General features: G+C 41.1%; 1 protein-coding gene across 1 annotated transcript in view; it reads left to right on the top strand.

Moving 5' to 3' along the window:
• Positions 1-14348, top strand: part of Octalpha2R (alpha2-adrenergic-like octopamine receptor) — a 114354-nt gene that overhangs the window by 88368 nt on the left and 11638 nt on the right. The window contains exon 2 of the mRNA XM_043411015.1: positions 13189-13563. Within this exon, the coding sequence (XP_043266950.1) occupies positions 13189-13563 (375 nt within the window). The remainder of the gene's footprint in view (positions 1-13188; positions 13564-14348) is intronic.

Genomic DNA, 14348 nt, shown 5'->3' with positions numbered 1-14348 from the left:
GGAGAGATGACCACGGGAAGCGAGCATTAGTGACCTGTCCGGGTTGTTCCTATTTTGTCCAGAAGCTACAGAGCTTGGGTAGGTATCTAGTTAAAAAGGGAACGCGCGGTTAGAGAAACGAGGACACAGGAGTGAGGGTTAACGAAGAGGCAAAGGGGCGAAACCCATCGCGAATTGGGATTAATCGCATTAGCCATCGATCCTACACGCAGCTTACGTGAGCGAACATTCCCCGTTCGTCGTTTTCACTCATAGTTATCATATACATACCATACCCCTTACTTCATCTCTCTGCTCTTCGTTATGCAGAATAACAATTAATTACGATGCAGTATGCGCGAGGCTCGCGAACCGCGATAGTGCGACAAACATGCTGAGAATTTCCGTTGTCATGCGGCATGTCGATGAATAATTATTCGTATATTTGTACCGCAGACACATGCTTCGGTCAGTGAATCCATCTTTGTTAATACCGTGATCAAAAACGAAAGAACTATTCGAGGAAATAAATGAAATGAACATTTTATTTTATCATTGTAGTTAATTAGCACTTCACGAGTCATCTTGTCCACGGGTCTAGAACACGCGGTAAGTCGGGATAGCCACTAAAATGTTCCGAATCAAGACATTAAGCATTCAAGTGTGCGAGGAAAACAAATAAGAGAGAGAGAGAGAGAGGAAGGCTTACAGCGAGATTCACGATGCCCCAGGGTATGCAGTTGTCTGACCGCAATGTGGCCTCCACTACTGCCAAGTTCTATGCTCTTCTATAGAACGAGCCGTTACCCGTGGCTTCGCTGGCGTAGTGAGAAGAATTTGATTTGATTAAAATCTTATTGACTCCGTGTTATATTCGGCGGATGAACGAAGTATATACACGTTTCGGTGATAATTCGTTGATCGTCGAAATAGCGATGAGGCAACGAATGGATCAACAAACATTCAGGCTCACAATTTCCCTTAATATTCGGTTAGGATTGCAATCCAATTGGTAAGAAAATCAAAATCTTTCGACCCCAGAATAGTAGCGAAATTCAAATTTTCAATGATAAAAGATCGATCTTGGCAGTTGGAAGGTATTTTCGATAATTGGCATTCTTCGGATCATCATTTAATGTTGTACACTCTTGCAAAATTTGTTGAACAATACACCCAATGAAATGTTTCTGATCTTGGATCCAACCGAATCCAGCCATTTACAAAGATTATGCGTGCATCTTTACTGAGCCCTTTGAGTGGAACAGAGTGAAAGGATAGGTGCAGAGAGGAACGAGACCAGAATGAAGCCTTTAGAGTTTGAAGTTTACCACGGAGATGCTGTGCATTTGGGAAGAGGCGACAAGGATTTCTCGAAGGAATCGTAATGTCGACGTTTCCGCCTATGAGTCCGTCTGCATCTTCCTTCTTTTTCATTCCGCCCCTTTTTCTTTACTCCATTTCACTCATTTCATTGATTTCTTTGGTAAAGCTGAGGAAACGAGACACGATAGAAAACTCTTCCGGTACTCTCGTTACTCTCGGTCGATAGAAATGCGGAGATCAAGGCAAAGAAGAAGTCCTGCAGGAATAAGTTTTCAAATCAGGAACTCTTTCCACGTGTATAGTATGCTGTAAGTACTTACTCTGAAAGAGAGCAAAGTGGCAAAGGGCTTGGCAACAAGTAAAAGCCGAGTGGAAAGTTGAATAAAAGATGGCAAAAACTAGAGTCGAATTTTTCCGTCTGACCGAAGACTGGCATTTTCTACTAGCTATAAAAAAGTACAAGCAGCTTTTCACTGCTAAAGTATACATTTTTTTCGGAAAGGATATGCGATGCTTCTTTTTCGGTCTTTTCGCTCTTTCTGTTTTTCCGGCTCCCCTCCCCTCCCCCCTGCCCCTATCCCACCCTCACTCTACGGCCACCTTTAGCTCTTCTATCCATATTTTGCGCAGAAATGTAACTCCCAATGGTATCCGGCTTAGTATATGTCACGACCAACTAACGGTATTGCTCAAGGGAACGTGTACGTGACTCAGTCTCACTACGTTTCACCATTTTCACAAAATCTCACAGAGAGTTCTCTCTCTCTGCTTGGCTCTTGTCGCGTTCAGGTGAAAATAAACGACTAGATGAGCATATCAAAAAGCGACTAAAACAGGAGCGAAGCAATCACCGCTGCTGTGGGAAGGAAGATTCCTATGTGCCGACGAATGATGACCCATGTGTGCCGGAAGCAAAGCCACTGTACACACGGAGTTCAACGTTTAACAAACTTTCATTCGACCACAGGTTGACCACTATCACTGCCAATGAGTTGTGCACTGCAGGTGGTTTCTGTTATGACTCTAAAACGCAATTCGAGTTTTGAGGTCATTGATATGTAAGACTGGGAGGCGATAAAGTAGACCACGCAATGAAGAAGGAAGGGGAACTAATTTGAGGGAAGTTCAGAGTGGCATGGAACGACACAAAACTACAAAGAGGGACCGAAGAAGAGAGAGAAAGGGAGCGAGAGAAAAGTGGGAAACACGAATATCGTTGGACTTCACGAAGTTGATAAAGTTAAAAAGATTACAATGGAAGGTTATTGAACTGCACGATGAATAAAAACTCGATAATGCCCGAAAAACTGAAACGAACGATCCTTTCTACCTGCTGTAGTTGACTGTTAATTTTCCCTAATAGTTGGCATATGTGTAAAAACGAAATCAATGAATATGTCTACAAAAGATTCTTCAGTAGGTTTCACTTGCGTGAAAAACATCCTGAAAATTTATTAAAAACATGCGGGTAAAATGAGCTTCATCCCTCAAGCAAAAAGCTCCTGGCGTAGACGTTTTGAGAAGACTACCGACACCACAATTACCAGTTCACTCTCGCTCTACTCAGTCCTGGTCCTACGCTGCTTCCACCCAAGCTTTCTAATTTATATTCAACCCCTTCCGTGTTATTTCTCTCTCTTTCCCTCTCTCTTGCTCTTTTTCACGTGCTCACGAGTTCTCTGTTCTATATTTTTCTCAGCACAGTATCCTTGCTTTCCCTTGCAATGCGTAAGTCAAGCTGCAGTGTCAGTGTCGGAGACGCCGAGGGCATCTCACGTAACGAGACACCTGAAATAACGAACTCTCCACGTAAGCATGCGGTTGACTATGCTCTTGCAGCTAACCATCCATACCACATGGTAGTTTGTCTACTAGCAAGTGCATCGGGTATATACGTGGTGGTTTGAGTGCTAGTAAATTCATGTTCACGTGGACTGTAAAGATTCTATTTCATCTCTGTTCTCCTTTTTTCTTTATCCACGATGCAGCTTACATTCTGATGCTTAAGTATATATTTATTTATTTATTTATTTTTTTTTCATAAAGGAAAGTTGATGCAAGCCGAGCAAGGTATTCTGTTAAAAGACTGGAACATGGTATCCTTCGCGTCTTTTCTTCCGAACCATAAAACCCATGCTTTTACTCACAGCTGCTTATTTATTTTCCATCCATCCCGGAGTTAAGAGTTTGTTCTGCATCGCGTTATGGCCAAATGTACTACGATAAAACTGCCGCTTCTTTTTGTCGTGATGGTACCGAGACCGTTTTCATCGCCTTTCGATACCCCTGTAACATATTGTTATCTTTACGATCTTCGTATACGTTTTCCATTACCTTGCACTATCCGTGATAAAGAACTCTCGTATACATACATCTCCGCGAAGCTGTCACTGTATAGTTTATCATCATGAATATGGCACCCTCGCACGTCCAGACTCTCGACCTCTTCTGGAGATCTTCCTGCACAAGTATCGGTGTGTGTTTGAAGTACGGCCTTGAGCTATGTTTCCAAATTACCTCAACTGGGCAGCCTCGAGTCGCTTATTCAGAAATGCCAAAAGGTCAACACAGTTTGCTTCCTCAGTAAACAACGCAAGTACCATTTTAGGCAAATATTGCTATCTACGAACAGTGCTGTTAAATTTAAAAAAAAAAAAAAAAGAAAACATAAAAGATGGGCGTGCTACCGAACCTCCGCGATTTTGACTGTTGTTTCATCCGCATAATAATGGAACGCTAACATCAGCACAGGATACGCTAATGACTGCGGTCAACTATCCCCGGGGCGCCGCCAAGTGGCTATTTCTGTAACCGCCCGTTCCCGCTTGGCAGGGAATGCATCCGGTCCAATCGGACCTCGCGTCAGATGCGCGAAAATGGGAAAACGCGCTAGGCGCAACGCTGATTTTCGTTATGACCAAGTGTCAGAAAGCAAGTTGAAACATTTGAGCCAGGAACTTAGTTGATCTCTTGTTCGACCAGCGTGCGCATTACAATCGAAAAAATGCCTCCCCCACGTTTATGAAAAATTATACACACGCGAACTATTCAATTTCTGTCACGCGCGTACAAAAGTAACTATGATACGGTGCAAAGTTCAAATCTCTCGTTACTGAATAAAAAATGAAGAGGGCGCGCGTGACATGTGATTAAGTTGGCAATAAAATAACTGCGGATAAAAATCCAGCAAGTAATGAAATGAGAAGCAGCAGATCATGTGGCCGAGTGGCACCGGGGAAATATTTATAACGAAACATCAATTTCGAAAAAACGACATGACCGTTTTTTTTCATGGCCGTATCAAATGGTTATATATTCTGATACTACAGAGAACGATTTTTCATTTTTATTGAATAATCGCTTGGCAAGCCCTGAAGCATGCGGAAAAAAGAATCGACCGTTCCTTATATATTATGAAACGTACGGCTGGTAGTTGTCGACGTTTCTGCCAGCAAACGCGCATCATAACCGTCTTAACGAGAATGAAAAATGATACGTTCCACCGTATGGTCCTGAGTGTGAGGCTGTGATGGGGTAAAAGGGATAGAGAATTCCAGGAGTAGCTAGGGATAAAGAAGGTATCCGATGGAGAATTGTTTGAGAGAAACACCCCAGCGAAATGCTACCTTGCGAAATAACTTTTTCGGCACACACACACACACACATATATTATTCATGGGGGTTGAGAGTAAATCGATTTTGTATGAAACGTGTCCCCGTAGTTTGCATGAATATTTCAACTAATGATGAAATTGAAAAGTGAATTATTTATAACCATTCGGTACAACGTTTTAAATTTTGAAAGATTTTACTCTTTGAATAGTATCTGCATTTCTACAGCCACGCTCTTCTCACAGATCCGAATTTATTTATGAATGAGAACCTCACTCGTATCTTTTACAATACTTTTTAATCCAAGAGATTTCGTCATGTCCGCATCAAACGTCCGTTATGCCTGTAGAAGTATTTCAACGATCTATATTACAACAGGGGACATTCCGGACTTGTGGGTAGCAAACGACGGACCAATTTGCTCACGTAATAGTCCTCGAATGTCTTCTTAGACCGTCTGAAGATAAACCCTCATTTATTTTTTTGTTTACTTCAATTAAGAGGATGGATCAGTCACACTTTGACACACTTTAACAGATTAAAAAAAGGCTCTGTCAGTCGATTTTTGCCATCGTCCTGTGTAGGCTGACAGAGCCTTTTTTTAATCGGTCAAACTGTGTAAAAGAATTTCGATTTCGAAAATTCTATGTGAGGTTAGTCGACTGATCCATTCTCTTAAGTTTATAAGGAATTTCTCATATCAATATTTCGCGAATTTTATAATCCGCTCTGCTTTCTCTACAGCTGAGCTCGGTACTCCTTCGTAATTGAATACATGATGGACTTTGACAAATCCTGCCCGTATATCAGTTGACAAACACAATCGATAACGGTAAATCAAACTTTATGCTCAGACACGCTCTTCCGCTTTTTGAGGGATTCTTTCTCGTAACGTTCTGTGGTTCATAATCTATTCAAGTAAAGACCCTGGAAAATAATGGAAATCTGTTTGAGGTACAAACTGGTTGACGAGGTCGCGTTGAGCTCTTCATTTTTCGCAGATCACCATTCCCTTCCAAGCTGTTCTGACTCGCCTAATCCATGGCTCCTTATCACGACCAGTGATGATCACATCCCTACCCCTTGCCAGAGTTGGGGAGAGGGAAGTGGGACCGATGCGAGCGCGTCGTGATAACAACAACGGTAGAAGAAGTAGAAGGGTCACGGAGCGAATGGCGACTGCACAATGTCCAATAAGGAATAAACAACTTTCATCGTAAAATAATATCAACAGGAGTTAGGCTAAACCAGAGTTTATTTGGATCGGCTATAAATCAAAAGTAAACTGCTATTAATTGAATAAAAAAAGGTAAGGAAAGCCTTGCGATGGTTCCTCAAATTTAATGTTTCTTTTATATTCTCATGAATACGAAGTTTGTTGAGGGTAAGACAAAGGGTAGGAATCGGTTGATCGCCAGTTGTGGAAATCGTTGAAGAAAAATAGCGAATATGACATCAGGTCCGAATACATCCATGTTATAAAACAGACTTGAAGAGCCTGGATATGTTCAGACTTATTTTACAGGCATTTTCCGTCCAAGTAGCAATATGTGAGGAACCATTTTCTCAAGAAATATACGACGAACGAAGGTAATTGAAAGACTATCATAAATTCTGGTGGGACAACGCGCGAGCTCTGTCTCTATAGATGTAAGCGAATCGACAAAAACAAACATTCCAAATAGAAATGTGTAACAGAGACGAGAAGTGGAATTCGTCGTTGAGATACGATGTTTGTTAGATATGTATAGCCACGTAATTGACGTCGTCGAAGACAACAAGTAAAATATATAAGCAACGTTTCCTCATTCTTTTTTGGCCGCTACTTTATAAAAGAATTCTAAGACAATGTCTGCCGTAGCTTTCTAACTTTTTGCTACAACCCAAATCAATCACCTACTGTTTTTTCGCTCCGTACGATATATTTCTTGTGCACACTAACGAAGAACTGCAATTCTGTAATCAATTAGACCTTCCATAGTTTTTATTATCTTTAGAAATTTTCAACTTTGCTCGCCTCTTCCTCTCTTTCCACATGGCACATCCACTTACTCGGATTCAATTCAGGGTATTTTTTCAAAAATACGGAGTATTTTTCAATATCCAGGGCTCCTTTCTGAGCCGTTTTTCAACAACAGTGAAAATACAGTGGTTTCAAAAATTTTAGGTTAGAGCTCAACAAATTCATCCTTGAAAATTTATTGTTCGGTGATGAATACGTCGCATGAACATGCACAAATGATGAGCAATATTAAATAAAAGCGTTTAGAAACATCCGAAAATTTACAAAGAAAACAAACCTCCCTTTGTAAACGATTTAAGAAAAGCAGAAAGAATAAACTTGGCCCCGACGAAGAACGTGTATATAATCGCGTGAGGCTGGTTGGAAGATACAAAGAAGGCGATACGAAAGTAAAAAAGGAAGAAGTAAAAAAGAAGCTCTTGAACGATCGGGAAAATTCGAGGCGATCCGAATGATGTCGCTAGAACAAAGGCGAGAAGCTGAGGAGGAGCTGTACGCGGAGTATATAGAAACGTGAGTAAAAGGAACGAGAGGCTCCCTAGGGAGAGCAATAAATATACATATACATACAAGTATAATGATTATACGTATAACTATCGCTTACTGGATGCTGAAGAAACTCCCTACGATCGTTGCGAGGCTGCTTGAAGCAAAGAAATGGTGGCAACCCGTAGCCATAAATACAAGGCTATAGCCAGTGACGATATCCGGAGAACGTCTGTTCTCTGGCTCTGGAGAGCGTGCAGCAAAAAATAAAGCTTGAAAAATGTTAAATTCTGAGGTGTTGAAAGTAGAAAGAAGAAGACAAACACAAACAGCTCTGCTGTGAATAATTCATATTCATATGAAGATAAATATGACGGTTAGCCAAAGAATGAAATAATGGTGACGAAAAATGTTGTGACGATGAGGTAAAAAAAAAATGTTTGGTGTAGTATTCTTTAAAAGTGACCGGAATTCCCCGCGTTATTTGCATAAAATAATCACGACTGATTGTAGAAAATATTCTGAGAAAAATTCGTTTAAACGCTAATGAGGAGAGACCCATTTACATCACAAAGCTCCAATAAAAAAATAACTCTATTGAAGCATTGTGGAAACGTATCTATATTTGAATTGAATAACGGAAGCACTGTTTCTTCATTAATATCGATTTTGGACGATTGTCCTCCGATGAAATTGAAGATTTTAATTGCTATACCGCGGCGGTGCAGCATACTAATGAGAGTGCAGTGTGACGAACAACGATAGTGCGTTTGCGTGGTCTGGCAAAATTCGCGCGGCTGATATGACAAAAACCAGCCCGGTGAGAGGGAACGATGGAACGCAGGTTGCAACCAAATGAACAGTTAGAGAGAGAAAGAGAGAGAGAAAGCGAGGAGGAAGCGGAAAATCTAGAGAGGAAGTGATATACAAAGAGCGAGGGCAATGACGGGTAAGGTATGCCGGTGAGATCCAAGAGATGCCCCAGCAAAAGGTTTAACTCGGTAGCCATGCGGCGTCACGTACTGACGATTCACGATGTGGTTCGTTTGGTACATCCGTGGAAATCGCTCCTGGATCTTTTGCTACCTCTCTCTTTCGCTCTCTTCAGCCTAACTGTATATCCGTATTCCAGGTTTAAAGGGACGATGAATCCGTCCTCACTTCCATCCCCCTTTTCACTACGCGGTTTCATCAGCTAAACCGCAAAGTGCTTGCGCATTATAAATTAACATGAATTAAATTTCACTTTGTGAGTACCCTGTGCGCCTGGAATCAGGGGCCCCTACCTCGTTCCTCTTTCAATGCCACTCAATGTTGTACGTAAGTTTACTTTATGCTACTTATACCTTAATTACTCTTTTCCCTTGACGTTCTCGGCTACTGAAATTTCCTAAAATTTTGAATCTACTTTCTCCTGAATGTTTAAGGTAGACCAGATTTTCAGTACTATGTTATTCTCTCAACCGATGTACTACACCGTAGCCAAGGAATTCGGTTTATTTGTAAACCGCAATTTCGACCACACGAGTTCCTCCCTTTTTCTGACGGTTCTTTATAGTCTTTGAAATATTGGTCCCCCCTCAAGCTTTTCCTGCAGATATTGCTATTATTTAGAAACATTCTTTAATTCCCATAAGGCATTCTCTCAACATCGATTTTCTTGAGCTGAATAACATTCCTTTTCCAAAAAAGCCAGTCATTTCAACGGTGCACTCACAACGTATCATTCTCTTTTATGCCCCACATATCCGATCCAGCAGAGCTTTCTCACGTTTCTGATTTTTCCATCCGACGTGCAACTTGGTAATTTTCCTTTCACCCACGTCGGGGAGAAATCGTCATGGGAGAGGGGTGGAACGTATATGTCAGGGATTTCGTATCCTACATCGGGTCGCGTTGTAAAGCACTATACACGTGTTTGAGAAACGTCGGGGACACGAAAATCTTTGTATGACCGAATGCGGTCGTTCGATATGTATACCCGATTATTGTGATACGTTTGACGTCATGAGAAAAGAGAGAGAGAGAGAGGCAAAAAACGAAAGAAAATAGTTTTTCTGACAGCCACAAAAAGTGTATGACAGGAATAAATACCAGGGTGATGAGTGAGCTGAAAGATATTGACCTAAATTCAAAGTGTGGATCCCGAGGGCTATAAAAGTGGCTAATATTCGAGAAGGTCATATATCTCTCGTCCCTCTTCTTGCCTACTTCCATCGCCCCCTCTCATTCGTTCTTTCAGTCATTAATCTTATCACTGGCTTTCCGTGAATTGAATTATTTTCCATCTTTACCTTACTCTACATTATCTATAATTCCAATATCTGAAGACGCATATACGGCTCAAAAACAAACATTCGATGAACCAATCGTGCTCCGTTTGAACAGTGTTCAAGTGCGAAGGGGGTGTGAGAGGGTTTAAGAGATCGACCATTGCGTTGAGAGCATGCGGGAAGAGAAGAGTTCAGAAGTTAAAATTCTGTGATGATAGAGTTACGACAAAGAAAAAGGGAAAAAGCTGCTTGATGCTTCAACATTTTCTATACTTTCATCCCTTCAAAGCTGACATGGAATTTGAAATATAATTGGGTCACGGTTTTTCTCTCCTGCTTTCCTCCTATCTTTCTGTCTTTTTATCCAACATCTTCCGCACCCAACTCATAGAATGGAACATAGTGATTCCTACCCAATTCCCTTAACCCCGTCACTAACTCTTCCTCTCCCTCGTCAGAACTTCAGTACGTGTGTAGGTAGAAAAAATATATATGTATATGCTCTCTAGCCCTCAGCTTTGGCTCGGTTCTCTATCATGAAATCCGCCTGGAACGCGGCTACCAACGGTAACAACGGATGGCCAACTCCGTAAGCACAAGCTTTTTCGGGTCCGTTGAACTTAATTGGAGAGAAGCTTCTCACGAAACTACATCCCACACTGTATCATCCACACGTACAGTATCCATGATGCCGCTCAAGCACCCCTTGTCTCAACCACTTAACACACCCAGCATGAGGCGTATAAAAAACAACAATTTTTTTTCCACTGTCCATGTAAATAATGTTTATCAAACTTGAACACTTTACACAAAAGTTTTTAATTGTCCAGCATCCTCTTTCGTTTTACTTTTTTATTGGAGTCTTGTAACAGAGTGGAAACGTAGGAGGGTGTTAATAATGTTCTTTGATGTTCAAGATTGCTAACTTGAAATATGAATAATCATTCGAAATTGTGATTCCAGTATTTCGAATTGAGTCGCAATAGTTGATTGAGAAAAATCTTTAGAAACGAATATTTGATATGTCGGGTACGAAATTTTTGGAATAATAAGAAAATTGTCTTCTCTGACAATATCTTAGGGTCGCGTAGAAGGTCCTTTTGGGATTCCAACGAACGGCGCGGTCAGCAAAGAATATTGGTACCGAATAATCCTCGAGATACAGTCTTCAAATAATTGGCAGACTTTCTGCCAGATTGGATATACAGTTCGCGACAAACAAGACGAAGATCAAAGTACAAGAAAATTAATAACGGTTGCGAAAGTTCGTCGAGAATTGCGACAGTCGAATAAAAACAGCCTCAGATTAATGAAGATACACAGATGACGTTTTTGTAGAACTGGCGCATGTAAAAGCGAGAATGAAGAAGAATTATGATGAAAAAAAAGCGATCCTGTCTCATGTACTTTCTGGTTTGTATCCATGCCTTAATGTCAATCTCATACCTTTCTTCTTTGGTTGGTCATGGACCATATGATTTACGGTCTGTGAAGATAAAAAATGAGCACATGGATCTCATTCTTTTTTCATTATCGCGTTGTCGCTATCAAGTTATTATTCGCTTGTACGTGGTCAAGGCACGACAGGCATTTACTTGTATGAGTGTTGCAAATAAACAAGTATATGCGATCAATGGGGGTAAAAAATGGTACTTGCATCATTTTCTACCTTTTTTTCTCACTTCTCTGTGACGACTATCTCCACCCTTCACAGTGAAACAGATAGAAAAGAAAAAACTTCGGTTAGTGGTGTGTAAAAGCAAAATGAGCTGCTCACGAAGGCCCTGCTGATATCCTGATGAATTCCGATGGGTCATGCCCTTTTGATTGGGATGATTCTGCCTAGAGGGAAAAACCCACGAGAAATTATAATGGAAAAGGTCTTCGAAGCTCTTTGGGTCATAAACGCACTATACACATCGGTCCTCCAATTTTCCACGTATAGTCCCTGGTGAATCGAGAATTCTCAGCTCCGTTGAAAATTGGACTATGGTCTTGATGGCCAATGGTCAAAGTAACTTTTCCCCTATTTTTAGTTGCTCTTTGCACTTGGGATATTCGAGAGAAATCGTGAGAAATCTTGGTAAGCACACTCTTCACGGCTTTCGACCTTCGTTCAACTTTTTACCGGCGGGATAGCAGCCACAGAAAAGCAGCTTTATAGTAACCAAAGAGGCAGTATTGCGTAGCAGGAGGAAGAAAACGGCGAAGATCCCTTCCTTCGTTCCTTGCGCGTATATAACACAAGGAAAAGAGAAACTTATCGATCGGCTGACCCCAGAATGGCTCTCGTACCGCTACAACCGATTAATAAATACTCTTCTCCCATGAGAGTTTTGGACTTCTTCGCTACAAAATCTTCCAACGTTTCGGAACAGTACGTTTTCTCCTTCCCTTGCTCTCCCTTGATCTTTTCTACTCCGAAACGTTCTGACACTTTTATCTGTTTACTGAGTATACGAACATTGAGACCGGGGGATATTTTCGCACATATAGACTCCACCTCGCGCTTGGTTTTCATCTAAAAATCGCCACAGATTCGCAGACCCCGCGAGTCTCTTTCTATCTATCATCTCTTTCTCTTTCACCCAACATTATTATTCATAGTTTCATGAATTTTCATCCCTGCCTCCGGTGGAATTGGTCGTTATATTCCGCGGTGCAAATCCACGTGAACCACCATTTCTCCCTTACCGGCTCTGTGATCTCTCTTCGACAAATCTGAGTGATGCAGTAGACCATATAACCCCTGAACGCTCGTTCAGTGGGTACTTCCTCCGATTACATCAAGCCACATTGAGCCCTACCATATGAGCCTGTATATTCACACACGCTCCGACGTATGGTTCGCAAAAGTACTAAAAGTTATTTTATACCGGAGGAGAAAATTGCCATGGCATTCGAGTCACTAAAAAGTACTCATTCGACCGGGACCATCCAAAGAAATTATTACCGAATGAAAATCTCCAGAGGATTAATTGCAGAACTAGACTTTCCGTATACTATTTCCATTCTCGATGGACACTGCACACATTTTTTTGGGTTTAATACGGAAAAATGTGCAAATTTGAAAAGGAACTGAAGTGCAGTCAAAGTTATAGACAGCTTTGAGTACAATCAGACATTTTTGAATGAATGTTTCACTTTTTCGATCAATCCAAAGGTTTCTGATTTTTTTCCTAAAATTTTGGAAACGTCGTTCAAGAAGAGTCTGCGCAGCAATTGATTGATAATCGAACAGGTCAATTTTGTTTATTTTGACAAGAGGATTAAAAATGAAAAACCTGTTGTTCACAGATGAATTTGCTAAGCATTTTCGGGCGTTGCGTTGTGGCGCGTACCTGGTAAAGCCGGATTATAAAGCATTCGGTTGATAAGCGTTGGCATTGATAAACCTACATTAATAGGATTACAAGATTGCGATAACAGAAATATTAAATCATTATATAATTGAAGAGAATTAACAATTGGTCGGTTTTAATTGTGTTTTAGTTATCGGAGGACATCGGCTACGTGCTGTATTCAGCCCTCGGCAGTTTTTATATACCATCGTGCATCATGGTATTCGTATACATACGAATATATTTTGCGGCGAAAGCCCGTGCGAGACGTGGAATTCGCAAACAACCAAGGCCAAGACCAGCAGTTCCTCCCGAATCACCGGACGTACGACAAACGAGCTTCACCCAGAGCACTCCGGCAACAGATACGAGAAAAACACCTGGAATGATGGAGAACGTTGCGACGATCGAAAGTCAGCCGGTTCAGATACCAATTGTCACTTGCGATTTTGCCAGTGACGTAAGCACATCGGAGGCTGATCCTGGAGGCGGATGTTATGCTTCTGACGAAAAGGATACACTAAAGGTTCGTTCAGCAAATGTTCACTTCCGACCTAGTTTTTCTTCTCCAAATAAATCTCCCGAGGCGTTATAAGAACTAATATCCATTTCGATATAATCAATTCGATATTGCAATGAAAGCGTGCGGGTGTATAATTTTAGTCTCTTATAAAGATTGAATGCCGAAACTTTCGTACAGTCATGCGGCAGCAGTTGCCTCGATACGCTGGAGGATCTTGGCAGAATCCATTCCGCATTGGTAGCTTCTGAATGGAAATAAGTCATAAAAAATGCTACGGAACACATTTGAAAAGTTTCGCTCACACGGTTCGAACAGCGATCTATTTTTACCTTTTTTTCATGATACGGATCGTTATTCAAAATTGAGTCTGATAACTTTGAGATCTAGAAATTTTTGGGTAGATTTTGACGACATGCTAAAATTCTAAAATCCTAAAATCCTCTTTTCTGTTGTAAAACAAAGTTCGTTGCGGGATAACCAAAACCGCTGTCTCTTCTTGATTTTTCTCGAATAAAGAAACAAAACGCCTCGGGAGGGTTAGAGACAATCACCAGGAAAAATGGCTTCGGAAGTTTCCATCGATTTGTCGAAACGTGTTTAGCAGTTGATGTTGTCGAGTCTAAGGCCAGTGGAAATTTGAGCATCCGAAAAGATGGGGAGAGCTAAGCAGGGAAAACCGTTTTTGTCAAAAAAAAATCGTGGATACACTTAAACCATTTTTCTCGGTCCGATGGAGAAGAGGAAACGGGGATAACATTGTGAGTGAAAAATACATAATAACCGGGGGA

Source organism: Venturia canescens, chromosome 2 (assembly GCF_019457755.1).
Source record: "Venturia canescens isolate UGA chromosome 2, ASM1945775v1, whole genome shotgun sequence".
Classification (NCBI taxonomy): Eukaryota; Metazoa; Arthropoda; class Insecta; order Hymenoptera; family Ichneumonidae; genus Venturia; species Venturia canescens.
This window is presented reverse-complemented; position numbering and strand designations above follow the sequence as displayed.